The 19342-nt window shown below is 36.7% G+C and overlaps 1 protein-coding gene and 1 long non-coding RNA gene across 8 annotated transcripts; one reads left to right on the top strand and one right to left on the bottom strand.

Annotated features, from left to right (window-relative positions):
• Window positions 1-8353: 8353 nt before the first annotated feature.
• On the bottom strand, window positions 8354-11451 carry LOC116192034 (cytochrome c-type biogenesis protein CcmE homolog, mitochondrial-like). 7 transcript variants are annotated; one of them, XR_004154006.1, is made up of 3 exons: window positions 10747-11451; window positions 10099-10463; window positions 8354-9492 (listed from the first exon to the last, which is right to left on the bottom strand). XR_004154006.1 is itself a non-coding variant. In XM_031520429.1 (2 exons), the coding sequence occupies exons 1-2, from the start codon at window positions 11247-11249 to the stop codon at window positions 10190-10192; spliced, it is 777 nt and encodes a 258-aa protein (XP_031376289.1). In that variant the 5' UTR covers window positions 11250-11451; the 3' UTR covers window positions 8356-10189. The 7 variants fall into 7 exon arrangements, 1 of the variants encoding a protein (XP_031376289.1); XR_004154004.1 differs by having other exon boundaries at window positions 8354-9398; XR_004154007.1 differs by having other exon boundaries at window positions 8354-9360.
• Window positions 11452-16839: 5388 nt separating this feature from the next.
• On the top strand, window positions 16840-18090 carry LOC116192457. The gene is made up of 2 exons (XR_004154081.1): window positions 16840-17003; window positions 17097-18090. It is a non-coding gene; the product is annotated as an uncharacterized LOC116192457 (long non-coding RNA).
• The last annotated feature ends 1252 nt before the right edge of the window (window positions 18091-19342 follow it).

The following is a 19342-nucleotide window of genomic DNA, read 5'->3' as shown; positions in this document are numbered from 1 at the left end:
AATGTATGAAGATAACTCTACTCCGAGTTACGCAGATAACCTCCTTCTACTTAGACCATATCTTACACCATTACTCCTCCTGGTTATACCCAAAAACTGCCATAACCGTCGGGACTTACAACCTGGGTTCAGTAGGCTTGGAGCACCGCACTTAAGGATTGGAATGTGTAGGGTCCATTAGAGCTGCCGGATGGACATTAGAGCTTCATGACATTACTTCTTTGACTAGCATCAGTACATTGTGGTATTTTGGAGTCAGATACTAGAGAGACATACGCTAGGACTGTGTTCTACATACTATTCACCAGCTTCAAGTCATTGTATTAAGTATGTACCTAGACGCTTAAGGAAAAACACAAGATGAGATACTACCAGCCATGAAGGCAGTCCTATATGAGATGACCTATACGAGTTACTGGAATTAAGAATAAGAACAGCATATAGATCCTATCCCCACTTGGCTCTAATACCATTTCTACCCAAGATCTCGACTAAGGGATAACCATAGAGTACTGAAAGAACAAGAATCTGATATAAAGGAATATCAACATAAATAGATGATCACTATAGAAGATTTATTCAGAAACTTAGCCCATGATGGGCAAGATGGAGTACATATGGATGATTAAAACGAAAGAAAACATTAAAAGAAAAGGGGAAGAGTCTTGAAGAACTCAACCCATGCTTACACTGGAAACTTACACACAGAATGGAAGGTTGAAGATCCGGATTTTACATGCCGGATATTTACATATGAGAAGAAAGAAGAAGAGAGAAAGAGATTATGGTGCAAGGATATGGTCTAAGTAGATGGAGGTTATCTGCGTAACTTGGAGTAGAGTTATCTTCATACATTACCGTTCGCTCTAAGGACAGCTGTTGGGGTAGGATTTAGATCCTTGTGAGAGTCGTATTGAGTTTGCTCGTGTACTATTATTGTTAAATCCAGGTACAACAGTTGGGTAAGGTACGTACTAAAATCGAAAGGAAAACATAGTATGAGGCCTCTTTCAGCTTCCAGGTATGTCTAGATCTTGATCTTGAGAGATACTGGGGTGAGAGAGTAAGTCCAGGATAGCATCTGGAGAGATGAAGATGTAATGAATCGTAGGTTGAACCTGGATTGGTGAGATCCACTCAGGAGGAGATGACTCAATGTGAATAGAGAGGCTGGCGGAACGCCTCAATGTTTTGGTGATCAAATTCCAGGCATTGTCCCCAAAAAAGGATTGGAGTTCTGACTTGTGTGCATCTTCTGGTTTAAGGATCATAGATTTGAGAATCCCATATTTCAAAAGATCACACAAAACGAAATGGTGTTTGTTAAAATTATTTTTTTAAGGAAAAACATAAAAACTTAATTTGGGTATTGAGAATTCCAGAATATGCCTACAACCATCCATCATTAAGATATCAGCTCTTTCGAAAGCCTCATTTTCATCATGTAAGTCGCAGGGTTTTTGAAAATCATTTTGGAAATGGTTTTTTCTTTCCCAATTCCAGAACCATCCGTCAGTTCCTTTTGGTGTGGTAGCACAGAACTGGAAGATCCTAGTGAAAAAGGAAATTATGTTTGCGGAAAAATCCTGGAGGCTTATCTCTGAGATTTTTGAGACAAGGTCATCAGGAAGTTTTGATAAGAACAGGATTTCTCCTGCTTGCGGGAAAATGCCACTGGGAGTAACCTCAATGGGTTTATTGGAAAATATTCTTTCAATCACAATTTTTGAGGGATCATGTGATTGAATTATTGATGGAGAAGATGACTCCAAATCCTACCTGAATTTTATGTTTTCTTTTTCAAGAGCGTCTTTTTTCATAAGGCAGGACTCATGAAGCTCTAAGACTTCTATTCTTTCAGAAACGAGTTTTTCAATTTCTTTTTTGAAACACTCATTCTCTTTTTTCAATTGATCTCTCCTTTTTTTCACTCTTTTTGAATTTTTCAATCAGAGCATTTTTTTCATTTTGCATTTCTGCAAAGTGCTCTGTGAAATTATCGAACTCGACTAACCTGTTTTGAAGGAATTCTCGAGTGTGAGCTTTTTGGAGGGATAGCTCATGTTGCAGCTTTTGATTTTCCAGACAGAGTTCCTGCTGCAAGGAAGTCCTGTTGTTGCATAGTTCCTCCATGTGAAGGACCAATGCATTTATGGTATCCTTATCCTTTTGAGGATTCTTTATGGATGACCATAAATTATCCAAGATGAGTTGTTGCATGGGATCAGGCTTCCAAGTCGTTAGGCTGGATTTTATCTGGAATTGCTTCTTTGGATGCAGAGGCAAATTCCATCTTTTTTGTTCCTTCGAAGAGGAATCACCAATTTCTTGGTCAGACCAGGGAGAAGCCATTTTCCTGTAAAACATAAAATTGTTATCACAGGTTTATATTTAAATTTACTCTTACAGGAGCCTGTAAGATTAGATGGCCTATGACCAGCTCATAGTCCTCTTTGGTTTTCAAAGTTGAGTTAATGTGCATAAAACAGGGTTTTGTATCGCATGGAGGAAAATTCTTGCAATGCATGTCGAAGAAAGCACACAACACATGGGATACAGGATGATCGATAAGGGCACAGATTTTGTGGATATATGCGGTAAAGATACGATCCATGGAATTTGTTTCCCCGTCTTGAATATCATTTTGTATTTTTTCAAGACTGTCGTCTTGCAACAGTTCAAACAACCATTGGTGTAACCACTCTTGAGCAGATTCCACGGCCATTTCCTACGCAAAATGTATTAGTCTGTTTTGTAAATACATTTATCAGAAATAAAATGAAATTTTATTTTGCTTCCAAGCTTATGCGTCTCTATGCCTGATGAGGTGACAAGAAACGGTTTTAATAGCTGGATGAATGGGGTGCCTAATATGACCTTATGCTTAAGGTTTCTTACTAGCAAGAATGATGTTTTGTACCAGACTCTATTTTGTTCAACTTCTACCTTACTCAACTTGTATTTGATGTCAAGTTTGGTACCACTAACCGAAGAACGTGATTCAGTTGTTTTTTCATAGAATCTGGCAGGGATGCATTATTCACTAATGCAGTTTTCTTCTGCACTTGTGTCAAACAGAGCATTTGCATCAATTTTTAATTCATGGTTTATGACAAGTGTGATTTTAATTAACCATCTGTGAGTAGAGGGTTCTCCTACCATGGTAAGGGTTTCATGCTGGTCATTTTGTTTATGATCCAGAACTTCTTTTGGATTTTCATTCTGGTCCATTAGGTTCTGACCAGAGCTAGCTGAGGGTTTTGCGGCCTCAGTGAGTAGCTCTTCTAATCGACCAATTATCGAGGAATGCTGTTGCTGCTCCAGCTTGAGGCAATCAACTTCATTCCCTAAGATTTCGAGTTCCTTTTGGGCATCAAACGAGGTTTTATGAGCTCGTTTTTTATCATGTCTTTTAAGGATTTCAGAGAGGTTGTAGTTAGGGGCTTTGATCTCATGTTCGAGAGTGCCCTGTTTCAACTTCTCAAAATATTGTTTTCTTAACAAAGGGTTCTGGATTTGGTTCGCTATTTCTAGCAGGAATTCCTGATCTTTTGTTAAGACATTTATTGATTTTTCATTGGATGACCAATCAAGTTCATCCATTTGCAGGCCCTCCTCACACGTAGTTGAGGATTCTGTGTCAGAGTCGGAGGACTCTATCAACAGGTTGCAGACCTGGGTTTTTGTTTCTTTATCAATTTCCAGTTGATGAATCTTTTTGTTGAGGTAACAATACCTCTGGGTATGATCCATTTTTCCACATTTGAAACATTTATAAGAGGAATTGACTTTTTTCTTACTCTTATCAGTGGATTGGGCTTTTGGGGAAAATCGGGATTTTTGGCGGAATGGTTTTGACCCGTGCTTGGAAGTCCTGCTGCAGTCTCCGCTGCAGGTTTTGGAATTTTCGACCTTTTTGTCGACCTGAAAAGAAGGATCGAATTGTTGGCAGAAGTTGCCAAGTTCTTTCCTGGTCTGGGCCTTTTCCAATTTTAATTGTTTTTGGAGTTTGTGCTGAGTACACATTCGAATACCTTCTTTATGGATGAAGCTGATCAGTTCTCCATAACTCAGATCTTTGTAAGGTATCTGGCCATGATTTATGGATTTGATTTCGTTTCGAACTTGTTCTCCTAACACGGTTGGTAGACCTGCTACGAATTTTTCTTTCCAAAACGGCTGGTTACAATCCTCTCTAGATATGACCCTAGTGAGGAAGGTATCTTTGTATTGTCTGAAATCAGACAACCTTTTGCATTTTATGTTTGACAACAACTCTAGGTTTTTGTCTTTGAGGTGAGAAGGATCTCCTACGAAGTGTTGGGAGATGGTAAAGACTAGGGTTGCTACAGCATCAGGGATTTCCTCATTGTTTTCATCACATATGATCTCACCATTTTCTTGCGTTTTGACGCTGGTTAGGATTTCATTTTGGAGAAAGGGATATAGGTAGTTATCCCACCAACCTTTCAATGAGCCAGTGAACACTGCTATGAGCATGTGTGTTATAGCTGAGTCAGATAATTTCGTCTGGGTCTTGTAAGCATTTGACACCATAGTCATTTGCTGTAAAACGCTCAGTATGTTGTATTCTAACTGCTCGTCTATGTTCCATTCATAGATGGCATTTGCACTATACCTATTCTGGACAATGCTAGGTTTTTCTTCTAGCACTATGTCTGATGCAGATATGGTAGTGTAGTAGGGTTTTTGGGGTTCCTGCCACACTAATTTGTTTATTTCTCCAGATTTATCAATGGCGTTGACATTCGAGTCCACAGACTCTAGTGTCTTTAGTTTTGCTGCTTTTAATGGGGTTCCAGGCTCTATTCCTGATAGAGGAGTGTCTTGGACAACCATTTTGGGCAAACTTATGGAGGTGGATTCTTCCTAGAGACTAATGCTTTTTATCTTCCGCTCAAGCTCCTGATTAAACTCTTTTTTCCTAGAGATGGGGATCTCATGGGGTTTAAAAGGAGGTTTTCTGAGAGATTTTATGGGTACAGGTGTTGGTTGGCTCGGACGACCAGAGGTCCCTACCTGAGTAACTACAGGTTTGGTGATTTCTTTTTTTATTCTAGTCAACTGGGAACCTATGGTGGAGAGACAATGATTTGTGAAATTGTTTTGTTCAAATATGTTTTTAATATCTTTGGGGGTCAGTGAATCATCCACTTTCTTTTTGAAAGGAGAAGCTTTGATCTCCTCATTTTGATGGATTATTTTCAGGGTACCTAAGGGTGGGTGTGTCGACTCAACCGGATCTGCGTTAGCAAGATTCTACTTTATGATTTTCTGAGTTACATAGACCATTCTTTTTGGTACAAAATGTTTTTCAAACCAATCCCAGAACAGGATGTTTGTGGAGTTTTTTAGCATGAAGCTTGTCCAGCAATCCTAAATATGAGTCTTGGTATATTTTTCAGAAAATGATTCGTAGAGCCACTTCCTTTTGGCTTCATTATGAGGGCTTAGGAAATCCTTCCTAAGGTTTTGGGAATCTAACTTAAAGTCCCTGACCATCGTGTTCAAAATGGGTCACTCTGACACAGATAATATTTTTTGGGCATTTAACTCAAGTATTTTTTTATCGATTTTATGGCTGAAAGAGCCGTATGCATGCGAAGGACATGTATTGAATGAACTTGCTTTAAACCAATCCATATTTTGAAAACAATAAATCTTCCAGTTTCACAAATATTTATCAAGATATTCAAACAATATATCAGTTCCTTACCTTTCAGTACACTAATCTATACCTAGAAGAAGTTTCTAGAGATCATAGACCAATAGCTAAGTGGTTCCGACATGCTATCCTAGACTTACTCTCTCACCCCAGTATCTCTCAAGATCAAGATCTAGACATACTTGGAAGCTGGAAGAGGAGTCACATTGTGTTTTCCTTTCGATTTTAGTACGTACCTTACCCAACTGTTGTACCTAGATTTAACAATAATAGTATACAGGCAAACTCAATACGACTCTCACAAGGATCTAAATCCTACCCCAATTGTTGTTCCTAGAGTGAACGGTAATGTATGAAGATAACTCTACTCCGAGTTACGCAGATAACCTCCATCTACTTAGACCATATCCTTACACCATTACTCCTCCTGGTTATACCCAAAAACTGCCATAACCGTCGGGACTTACAACCTGGGTTCAGTAGGCTTGGAGCACCACACTTAAGGATTATAATGTGTAGGGTCCATTAAAGCTGCCGGATGGACATTAGAGCTTCATGACATTACTTCTTTGACTAGCATCAGTACATTGTGGTATTTTGGAGTCAGATACTAGAGAGACATACGCTAGGACTGTGTTCTACATACTATTTACCAGCTTCAGTTCATTGTATTAAGTATGTACCTAGACGCTTAAGGAAAAACACAAGATGAGATACTACCAGCCATGAAGGCGGTCCTATATGAGATGACCTATACGAGTTACTGGAATTAAGAATAAGAATAGCATATACATCCTATCCCCACTTGGCTCTGATACCATTTCTACTCAAGATCTCGACTAAGGGATAACTATAGAGTACTGAAAGAACAAGAATCTGATATAAAGGAATATCAACACAAATAGATGATCACCATGGAAGATTTATTCAGAAACTTAACCCATGATGGGCAAGATGGAGTACATATGGATGATTAAAACGAAAAAAAACATTAAAAGAAAAGGGGAAGAGTATTGAAGAACTCAATCCATGCTTACACTGGAAACTTACACACAAAATGAAAGGTTAGGGATTATATATATATATATATTTTTTTTTTTTTCGGTCCATGACTTATGGTTATCACCATCAATAAGACCCAATTAATTATCACATGCTTTATGATCACCATTTCACTTTTTGAGGATCTATATAAACACATTAACATACTCTCTCTTGAATACTCTCCGAAAAATACTCTCTAACTTGAGCGTTGGAGAGGGCTCTCAGGTTCAATCACTGGCGGTGATCGGATTCGAAGGAGGGCCGGGAGGATCCTTCGTGATGAGGAAAGAATTTCGACCCGGACCTTTTTCCCACGTCAATTTCCTTTATACATGCTGGCTCATTAGTGATTGAATAATGTTGGCTCATTAAAACTTCTTCTCTTATTCTCTCTGGCTGTGTTGATTGAATAACATATTTTAATGTAATGTGGACTTTGGAAAATGGGGAAAGGGCTGTCGTTAATATGATTAATCAATGGGGTTTAATGATTAATACGGGTGAAATGAATTGGGATTGGGCCTCATCGAGCAGGCAGATTTAACTTCAGGTAATCTAAACAGCCACGCCAACTCGTTCTTCGAGGCCATGCCATGCATTCATAGACTTTGAATTTGACTGACACGTGTGTTTTTTAGCCATTCTGATTGGCTGATTGATTTCGAATTATACGATATATATATATATATATACATATATAAATCTGTTATGGTATAATCTTCGGAAATTAAATTTGAAAAGTCTGTCTTTGATCACAGGGTTTAGGCATGCGAAAGGACATGTTCAAGAGGTCGTGTCCTCCATTGCATTAGGAGTGAACATATCTCAATATAAAAAACACCCGGCTGTTTCTCAAATGTACGTGACCGTTCGTATATGATTTTGAACACTTACTAGATATGTTGAAGTTGTCGTGTCAGGGTCGGGCAAATGTCGGCCATCAAATCCTATGCCGTGATACACAGATAACATTCTTAATCTTGTATAATTACGAGAATGCCTCGGCTAATTCTTCGGTTCGTACCTGTAGTCCATCATACAATATATATAACGTGCAAAAATCGTATTAGGTTTTCGAAGGACCAAGAATTGTTTCCTTGTACATGAATTAAATTATAAGGAAGTTAGATCATTGTAACTTGATTGGAGGTTTTGGAATTCCTATGCCCAAACATCGGCATCCCTATTCCCCCGCCCAGTGTAATGGACAATCACAATTACCAACGGGATGATATGTGTGGTTCCAGCTCTGATGCATGAGCCAATGTTGGAATTGGAATTTGCACAAACACAATGAAACACAGTCGACAGTTACATCAAACAATTCTCCCGTCTATCAGCATCCCCTTTTCGGTTCCGACGGTCATGCAATCCTTCCCCCACACCATTGTACACAAGCCTGCAATGCAAGCCTCTTTTGTACTAAGTACATATGGCGCCGGGAACGGCTCGTACCTTTTACATAAATGCTATTAGTCGTAGAGGATTATTCGATTAATGATATGCTCAATCAGAGGGTACATGAAAAGGTTCTACTACATTCATTAGTATTCGATTGATACTGCAACTAGGCGCAAAGAATATCTGGCATGCCAATGCCGGAAGAATTTCTTCAATCAACCAGCTTTTTTTTTTTTTTTTGATAAGTGGTAACTCTCATTAGATCAAAACATCGAATATATTTACAAACATCCACCAATCCAAGAACAGCCCAAGTAGGCTTATAAAATACAACAAGCACTATACATCAAAACTTCCTGATATGTTTAAGAAAACGACCAGCTTAGACTTAGCAAACTTAAAAGAGAGATTAGCCAATGTGATGATCCTCAGCTTGACCTTACAACCGGTGAAACCCTTCTATTCTTCTCAAGCCAAATGTGGTAGACATAGTTAGACCACATCAACTTGAGAATGTTGACATCCAAAGCTCTTCCTTCCAGTTTTTCAACCCATCTGACTTCTGAGGACCAATCTGCATACCAATCCTGTTAAGCAAGCTTAACCAAATGGTCCTTCTAACAATGCATATGAAAAAGAGATGCTCCCTTGTCTTTGTTTTGTGACCGCAGAATTTGCACTCCATCGAACAAGCATAGATTCCCTAACAGCCCAATCTATTATTTGTGCTCAACCCATCTCTTAGCACCAGCCAGAAGATAAAAGAGGCTCTCGGTACATGTCCGACAAACCATATGGATTTACTCCATGGTACCTTAGCACTTTTAGGTCCGATGTGCTTCTAAGTACTATAGGAGGTGAACTTACCATGCTTATGGGCCACACAAACCACCCGATTCTGTTCAGAAAGCTGCAAAGCCTCAACCATGTTCTTTACTTCAATAGCCTGAGGGTCAGAGGCTCGAGGCCACGCCCAACCCCCATTTCTCAACACATGGCTCACTGTATCATTCAGTGGTATAGAGGGAAACATAAAAACCTTTGTCACAGTAACTTACCAGTGGACCCACAGGAAGCCAAGGGTCAGCCCAGAATGAAGTCTTCTCTCTTGAACCTATTTTATATTGGAGAAGAGGCATCATTGTTGTCTGAGCTGCAATATCTTCCTCCAACTCCAAGAACAATCTCCGAGAATCTTCAATGACCAGAAAGACCTCCCAATTAGCCACCTTAAGAGGTTGAGAGATCGTCACTCGCTCAAGTAATCCTGTTTCACTAGCATTTAGCATGACTTGCATTGCATCTGAATATGTAGAGCCGATAAACATCGCAATACAATAAACCTGCCCCGAGTCTCCCGACTGTAAGGTTTAGATGTTGAAAAAATAAGCATATATCAGATTGATCAAACCAGTTGCATTATGAATTCTCCCCGATCTACTGGTAGCAAATCAAGTGCTCATTCCAATGAAAAGATCCTAAAGTCTGTGGTAATAGCAATAAATGCAACTGAACGAGATGTAGTGCACGAAACCTCACTAAGTAACAACATATACAGGCCCATTACTTTTGCAGCTCATATTACAGATCGACAATGCAAGTTCAGATAGGCCATCAACATTTCCAGCTCGAATTACAGATTTACAATGCAAGTTCAGACATGGATAAATATCGAATTGCTCTGGGGCTTTTATTATTGCAAAAATGTTCCTCACCCTGACTGACTCAAGGTAACAATGGGTCGAAATCAAACCACAATGTGCTATTACAAACGCATGAAGAAAATGTCCTCTCGCCTCTGCAAAAGAATAACTTCATTTCATTCTCCTAGACATCTACTCAAAAACTCACGAACTAATCCCGATCGCTAATCATTTCCTCTTTACTCTGTTTGCAATACACAAGCAATCTCAGAACATACTATAACTGTCGTAAATTATAAATGAATTGTTAATGTCAAATTATACCCGACAATTGATAACAGACGACCCTTCAATCGTATCCTGCTTCCTCTTCTTATCCGGCAATAGAAAAACTCAGAATATACTGCAACAGAATTTATGATGCCTTAACTCCCACAACAGAGCCTTCCCCCGCTTCGAGCATCTTCTTGTTCTTCTCTATAGCAGCGGCGACTTCCTGCGGCATGTATTTCTCGTCGTGCTTTGCTAGAACCTCCGTTGCCGAAAAATAGCACTGCCCGCTTCTGGCTTTCCCTGAAACACTCCTAGCAGACACTTCCTTCTTGACGTCATCGGTGATGGGCTTCACAAATCCCTCCACCACCACCGAGTGCCCTTCCCTGAATAAATCCGGCAACGACCCCTGGTACCTGCCATGTTACCAAAAGGGATACTTGATTTCCCAATCAATGTTCATGAAATTTGAAGCAATACCATCTGATTCCAATCAACAGCGATCGATTACAGAATGTCCACCCAGGCTTAAAGCTTCTTGCAATACATAAGTCAATGCTAACAATTAGCTAAATGAAGCAATAGCATCACATTGACAGTTGCAATCGGGACCTTTTTCCCCACGGAAACTTGGTCCCCAATCTAGCTTTTAAAGCTGAGAATCAATAAAGCTTGGGACTTTCCTGGCCATTTCAGTACCTGACCAAGATATCGGTGATCAAGTCCGTGATAACGAACTCCATTTCAGGCGATGAAGCAGGCTGTGCGACAGAGCCTTCTAGGACCAAGCCGCCCAATCGGAACTTGTTCTTCGAAGGATTGGCGGCGTACTTCTCCATGGCATCGGTAGGCGTCACATAGAACACCAACTGGTCCTGAAATTGGTTAAGAACGATCACGATGAACCCTGCTATGCAGCTGAATGTCAGGGCATAGGTCCAGAGACGGCGGTTCTGGAGCTGCCGCGCGCGGGCCCCGATGTCAACCTGCTTGGGCCGGGTCGGGCCGCGCCGGGCCGTGGAGAGGAGCCGCGAGGCGGTGATTGAGCTGGCGTCGAGTTGAACGTTGGGTATTTCGTAGAGCGGTGTGAAGATGAGGGCAGGGGATCTCGCGGCGGAGGCGGAGATAGAGGATCGGAGGGAGGTCGAGGCGCCGGTGTGGACGAGTTGAGATCTGAGGCGGAGGGCGAGTCTCGCGGCCATCGCTAGGGTTTTTCACTAGAGAAAGCGATGGAATTTGCGGGAAGTTTCCGGCTGACAGGGATGGGGTTTTGAGGCTTTCGCTGACGGAAGTGGGGGATGGCCTGAAAATTGGCAGCGGCCGACGGAGAAATTGGACTGTATGGGCCGAAGAGAAGTGGGACCCGCTTAGTAGTTTTGTTGCTACAAATTTCGGACCAGTCGCATATTCGTATGTGAAGAAAAAAGGACATTACGTTATTCACCGAAATAATAATATTTTTTCCATATTTTAAAAAAATATTATTTAAAAAATTGTTATAGGTGCCTTTTATTATTATTATTTTTATAAAACTTTGGTATTACGAAACTCAATTATGCCTCGAATAATCCAATCGAATCGGGTTGGTCTATTAAATGGTAAAGCTCTCATAACATGAATTTTCTGCATTCACAAAAACTTGAACCTAAGACATTACTTAAGCGGAACAAGCGCTGAACAACTTGAACCGATCCATGTTGGTAAGTATGTCCTTTTTTGTTAATGAAAGTTTTGAATCACTTATTTAAATAATAATAATAAATTCATGAAAAAAAGATATTATATTCATTTTTTTCATTTTCCTGATTAAACTAAGCATATCATATCCGAAAGGCGGATGTGATGCATCCGTGGATGAATAGTGAGCTCGTACTTTTGCCATATGCGAAATAACGCATATTCCGACCAACTTGATGCCCTTTTACTTTCCGACTCCCACACCATCAATACCCAAATCTCATTCATGCATCTTCACATATAGAATTGCTCTTTTCTAATAGAATGGCCAAAAAATCACATATAGAACTTATTGCATTTCATATAGTAAATAATGGAAGAAAAATTGTTAGAAAGAAAAGGACGGCTCATACCTATCAAATGAAATGCATACCTTAATTTGTTTTCTTCTATGGAAATAAAAGAAGGAAAAGTATGAAGTGAGAGATTGTCAGGCTCGTTAGTGAAAAGGGAGAGAAAGGGGAAATCGCTCAACTGAAAAGAAACTTAGGGTTGTAGTGAGCAAAAAAAGTGTGAAGATGCAAGAATGGGATTTGAGTATTGACGATAGGAGAATAGTGTTGGTAAAAGGGCACTAGGCGGGTCGGAATATAGGTTATTCGTATGTGGTAAGAGTTCGGATCCTTTATTCATCCACATGTGCACTACGCCAATCTTTCGTTTACTTTTCATGAAAAATTTGACTTCAGATCATAATTGACACTACACTTAAACGTTGTGCTGTAAAGTGTAATTTTGAAATGCTATGATAAAATTGACACAAAAGTAAAAAGTTATGTATATTTTTTCTTATTCCATATAATACAAAGAACACAAAATTGAGGTTAAAATGATAAATTTTAAGAGAAAATAGCTCCGAGTAGCACAATTTTGACACAATTTTCACTACTTAACACATTTTTTCAACTTAGCACGTTACAACAAAAAGAGAATTTTCTTATCAAATCTAGCACACAGTTAAGAGTTCCCTTAAAATGCCAACGGGAAGATGAGTTGGCTGGAATTGTGGGGTACGATTGCACACATGGACAATAATAAAATATTAATAAAATGAAAAATCCCCAACCATAGAGATGGATGGGAGAGGGGGTGTTATTCCTGCCTGCCACCGGTCGGTCAACCACGCAGACGAGATCGTGGGGAACCTCTCGGACAGTAGAAGATTACCTCTAGTAAGGGATAATAGAGCTGTATAAGAGTAAGTAAATTTCTATTATCTTATAAAATTTAACGTATTTTATATTCTTTTTTCTAGTATAGTTTTAAATTAAAGTATTATCATCACTTTTTTCTATATAAGGATTATTTAAATTTTGTAAACCTAAATTGATAAAGGGTAAATTACACTGGTGGTCCAAAATGTTTTACATATGTTACATGATGGTCCAAAAAGTTTTTTTCGTTACATGATGGTACAAAATGTTTCAAAGCTGTTTCATGATGGTACAAACCGTCAACTCGAGCTTGACGCCGTCAAGCCGATGCTGACGTGGCTACTACGTGTCACCTCCTTGCTAACGTGGCCGAAAATTTTTAAAATTTTAAAATTTTAAAAATAATTTTAAATTTTAAAAACTTTTAAAAATAATTTTAAATTTTAAAAAATTTTAAAAATAATTTTAAACTTTTAATTTAAAATTTAAAATAATATATTAAATATTAATTTTTTATAAAATTATTTTTAAAAATAAAAAAAAATTTAAAAAATTTAAAAATTTTAAAAATTTTAAAAAAAATTTAAAACAATTTAAAATTTTTAAAAATAATTTTAAAAATTTAAATTTTTTCAAAATAATTTTCAAAATTTTCAAAATTTTAAAATTATTTTTTTTTTATTTTTTTTTCTAAATTTTTACTCTTTTTTGTATTTTTTTATTATTTTTATATTTTTAAAAAATAATTTTCAAAATTTTAAAATATTTTTTTTTGAAAATTTTTACTCTTTTTTTGTATTTTTTTAATTATTTTTTTGTATTTTTTTGGACTTTTTAAAATTTTATTTTCTCTTAAATGACGTGGCGCACTATGATTGGTTCCACGTAACAAAAGTGACACATAGGACGCGCCACGTCAGCAAAATGTTAACGGCGTCAGGGCTAATTGACGGTTTGTACCATCATGAAACAACTTTGAAACATTTTGTACCATCATGTAACGAAAAAAACTTTTTGGACCATCATGTAACATTTGCAAAACATTTTGGACCACCAGTGCAATTTACCCATTGATAAATGACTTAATATACAATTTTCTTAATTTATTTTTATGGTAAAGTTCTGGTATAGTAAAATTAGACATTATTTGATAAATTAAGTGCTTAAAAATTAAGCACTTAATTAGTTAAGAGAAGAAATGTATAGGAAGAAGTGATGAATGAGAAAAGTTTTGTGAGAGATAAAGAATATTAATAAATGAAGAATGACTTATTTCATTAAGTTAAAATTTTTTACTTATTTTATTAAGTGATTTTTTACTTAATGATTAAGTAATTTACATCTTTATCTCTCATCTTTTCCTCTTTTTTTACATTCATTTTCTCTTATAATTAATTTGTAACTAACTTTTAAACATTTATTTAATTAAGTTAAAACAAACACACATTCAGTCTCAAAGTTATTTCATGAGAAAATCACGTGATGCTATCAGGACTTTTTTCTTTCTTATTTTCTTGTATACAATTGCAGTAGGATTTTGCACATGAGAGCCCTTCATTCAATTTACTAAAGCCTTTCATATAGGCTTTTTAGGCATTCTCATTGATTGACTCTTCAAATTTCTGTTATTTAATATGAACATGAATTTACAATTAGTAATTAATTTTGTATTTTCCTATGAAAATCTGATAAAAACTAATTATAGTAAATAAATTTACATTGTTTTTAGTTCAATATTCACATAAACAATAAATCATCCGTAACCAATTCGTAATTCATATTTTGTATGATCTGAACATACTCTAATAAGTCTGTAAAGATATTCATATTGGAATTGTGTTTTAGCAGATTGAGATAAAAAAAATCATAAAAAATAAATTTATGTTGTTTTTAATTCATGATCACATAAACAATAAATCACTCATAACCATTTCTAAGTTCATGTTTTATATGGATAATAATAACCATGTATAATAGGAAAATAATAATAACAAACACAAAGTATGGATACACTCTAAATTCAGGAGGACATGCATATCTTCATCTAATAAGACAAGAACTCTGCAATTCATTTTCTCTCTAAAAAATTAGAATAACCGGAAGAAAAAAAAAACTTAAAACAAAATTCTGCTTCATTGTCTACCCTTGCCGACTATTCCCGGTACTTATAAATACTGGCGTGGCTGTCGCTGTTGTGGCTTTTACCTTTCCTTTTCAAAGCGAAAGCTCCATTGAACTCCAAACAATCAAAGAAGAAAGCCACCTGCTGAGACAACAAAAACATTTTAGTAAGTTTCTCCTCCTCCATAAATTTGTTGATCAACAACACATGCAAGACAAACTGATGCAGCGTACACGCATAAAATCCGTCACAGATATGTTGATTCTGCAAAATATCAAAACTACGACCTTCAATCCCTATTGATTCTTCGAATTTCTAGAAAATTGGCATCCAACTCGAATTAAATTCGAAAATTGGGCAAAGAGCACAAAAGTTCCAATTTTTATTGATAATTCAAAAACAATGACCATAACCCTAGGATTTTATAAAGTTTAAATAGGAATAGAAACGCTTAAATTGCACGAAAGACATAAACTATTCCTAAAATTGCAAAAACGCCCAAAATAACATTAAAATGCCCTTTTGGGGCCATAAACGATGGAATTCGCCTTAAATCTCGTCATTTCACGGCCAAAGGCATGAGTTGTACGTTTCTCTCGAAACGAGGTTGTCATAACCTATTTTTCTCAGGGTACCGATTAGCCACGTCTTTTGTCGCATCACAAACTTTGCAAGTTAGCTTACATAATTGAAATTCTTTTTCTGCAAGTCTTTCTTGTTTGGTTTTGGAGTAGTTTTTTTTTACTGTACTCCATTTAACTCCATTTATCTTAAATTCAACAATACAATTATTACTTTTTTCTTTTTCTTTATTTTTTTATCTTAATTACCATTCAATTCAATTTTTAATACTAAATTATCTCAACTATTTATTACTTTTTATATAATTTAACAATACAATCATTACTTTCTCTCAACTATTTATTATTTTTATCACTTTTTTTTTATAATTCAACAATACAATCATTACAACTCTAAATAAATATAATTATTCAAAGTTGAAATGGAGTGAAGTAGAGTTAACAAATTTCATTTGCCAAACAAAGCCTCCTAGATATTGAATATCTCATATATTGAGACATGATATTATTTAATTTCATCAGACATATAAAATATCTCTAATACTCTCCTTCATCTTGTATATATATTTTCTTCATTATCTTTTTCTCCTATTGATCCCACAATGACTAGAAATGAGTTTCTTTTGCTCCAATAAAAGTCATTTGTTCTTCTTCTTCTTTTTCTATTTTTCCCCCCTTTCTTCCTGACAGAAGTAATTGACATGATTGTTGCACGTACCTGAGAAATGTTATCTAACTGCGGTTCCCGATGAAACCTACCATGAAGAAATTTAAAATGTTAAACTTTTAAATAAAAGGATTGTGTTCATCTCAAAATTGTACAAGACAACAAAACGGATTTGAACCAAAATAAAAAGCAAATAGTCGATACATGTGCCTAAGCATGGAGATTATGATATATCCATAGGAATATGTCTGAAACACATTGAGACGGGACGGCTAATAATATGGCGAATCAAGAAAGGCCTTATTACTAAAAATGCATTTAGGTGTTCCACTTGTCAAATAATTAGATGGTGCTGATGGGTCAAATCAACGACATGGGCCTATGAAGTGTACAAAACACACCTATATATAGGATTCAATTAGCCAGGCCCTGAAAATCTTGAGAAGGCAGGCAGCCTGTCGCTTTAGCTTTTACGTGTCGTGTTGGACCAGATTGCTCATCAGCTCAGATATATGGAACTGTCCTGTCAGAGAATTACGTGCATGGAAATGGCAATAGAAATGGCATGCCGCTGTCTGTTCGGTTCTCATATGATTCCACCATCAGTACATAATGTGGCCTTTAACAAGCCTTTATTTATTGCCTTCTAATAAGTGAACCGCATAAGTGAATACACTCTGCCGCTGCAACATCAGGTGAATATACGTTTCGATTTTATGTCGCGTCGCGCCGCTTTATGTTATTCGACAATTTTCATATCAGTTAATTGAGGCATATGTATGTAGCAGGTGCTCCTCCTTCAGACTTTAAGAAGTCTTCCGTCGGACAATGCGCTGCGTGATGCCGTTAGTCTGCATTATCGAAATAATGTTGCCGGTGAACCCATTGAATTCGAAATCTTTGTAAGTCCAATAGTCGGCCAACACATTCAAGAAAGGAAAATGAAGGGCGAAAGCAAAAGGACTTGCCGACATCTTTGAACCAAAAGCTTATTTGTCCTACCAAACTGATGGGAATGCAAGAATGGACGCGCTGTCGCAGTCCAATTATAAAGCAGGCCTCGGCTCTCAATTATATCAGAGAATATATATAAGATTGTCTTTGCCGCTATTTGATCAAAGATTTAAAAATCTAATTTCATTTTGCCCAAAGTTTATGTTCATATGTGTTTGCAGTTTCTTTCCAATGCACCATCTAGTTCAAATTGCCCTGTTTTGCCCCCATGAAGTTTGAGATAGTATCTCAATATAATCTCAATAGGAGGGTAACCAGTGACGGGGTCTAGCCGTTGCTAGGGACGTCAACTGTCATTGTCTGACAACCCTAATTGAGGGTGGGGGAGGGGGAGGAGTGGCCGCCAACGAGGCCCCACCACTGAACCCCTTCACTGGCCTTTTCCTTTCTACAATTTTTTTATTACTAATTCGAGCCGGGGTGGCCTCCACTATCATAAGCTTCTGCTCCGAGCAGTCGCCCATGCGTTGCGTTGGGTCTCCATTAAAAAACTTACACTGATCTGTTTTAATAAAAGAAGCGGTTTCTGAGCGGTGTCTCCTTGGAAGATAATAAAAGAGAGCAGTTCAACAAAATTGAATAAGTGAATAATCTTTCTTTATGTATTCGTATAGAATATATTCATGGAGGTGCACCTTTCTCATCTTATGTATGAGTAAATTATTGGAACTTACGTTAAAGAGGATGTGACGCGGTGACACACGCTCTCACCTGATAAACAAGAGGTTTGAAGATATTATATGAGACTGCCCGTGTCCCTTTATTAGATATTTAAGAATTATATTTTCATTGTACTAGGTACATATGCCTCCCTTATAACCAAATAAAAATACAAGAACTTGCAAAACTATCATATGAAATTTGGTGAGAATATAATAGATGTTACAAAGAAGTAGGAAAAATTGATCATAGATAAGGAGGAGATTGAATGACTGCTTGCTACTGTTCTAAGGGTGGTTGCACAATCAGCAGTTTCGAAAGTATTATATATATATATATATATATATATCAAAAATCTCTTTTCCTTTTCTCCCTCCTCAACGTCATAGAGGCGCCTAGTACTCGAAAATAAGAATCCTCAGCTACTAATTCAAATGACTTTTTCACTTTTGTTACATGAATTTTACGTGAATTTTCTTTATATAACCGATTCAATGTATAACTACTTAATTGTCCAAATTATTTATATAGTACTAGAAAATCAAGAACTTTCTTGAAAATGAGATGTTTTTTATACACCAAAAATTTTAAAATAATTTAATCATGCATGTAATAAAATTCATTAAATTGGTTCTTTCAAACAGGCGTTGTCTATCTTTTTTTTACTCTCTCATGCATGTTCAGTTATTAGCATTTCCAACATTCCCATGCATACTGATATTGGCAACTCTTTCCAATTGACGTGCATATGTATTAAATATAATCATATCCATCTTATCCTTTGCAATTTTCTTTTCTAAAATATAAATATTAAAGCATACTTCGCACAAAGCGCAAGAGCGACCTAATACATGTAATAATGTATCATAGGCATGGGGAATCGAGTTCGTCCCGTCCCTCTCTGGTTAGGGTGGTATTTGTAGGAAATCAAATGGGTTATGAAAAGATCAGGAAGAAAACTTAGAAAAGTATAATCCAAGTAAAACATTTCACCTGAAATTAAAACATGCAACTGAAACACGAGCACCACCATAAGATTTATTTTTTCAGTTATGAAAAAATGGTCCATGGGCCTAATCCATATAATATATATATATACATATATATATATATATAATATAAATGTATGGAATTCAATATATTAATTCCTGACTTCTCATAATTTTACTTTTAATTTTTAATAAATTAAAATCACACTAAAAGTTTGTCTCAAACCGTTGTCATCAGTTGGTTCATATTGAACCATTCTCATTGATCAGAGTTATCCCAAATCAAAATACTGAAACTTGTTTCGGAAATCATTCTTAATATAATCAGTCGATATTCCATATAAATACATGGGGTCTAACAACGGTTAAAT

This window comes from Punica granatum, chromosome 1 (genome assembly GCF_007655135.1).
Source record: "Punica granatum isolate Tunisia-2019 chromosome 1, ASM765513v2, whole genome shotgun sequence".
Classification (NCBI taxonomy): Eukaryota; Viridiplantae; Streptophyta; class Magnoliopsida; order Myrtales; family Lythraceae; genus Punica; species Punica granatum.
The sequence above is the reverse complement of the archived record's forward strand: the minus strand, read 5'-3'. Positions and strand labels throughout refer to the sequence as shown.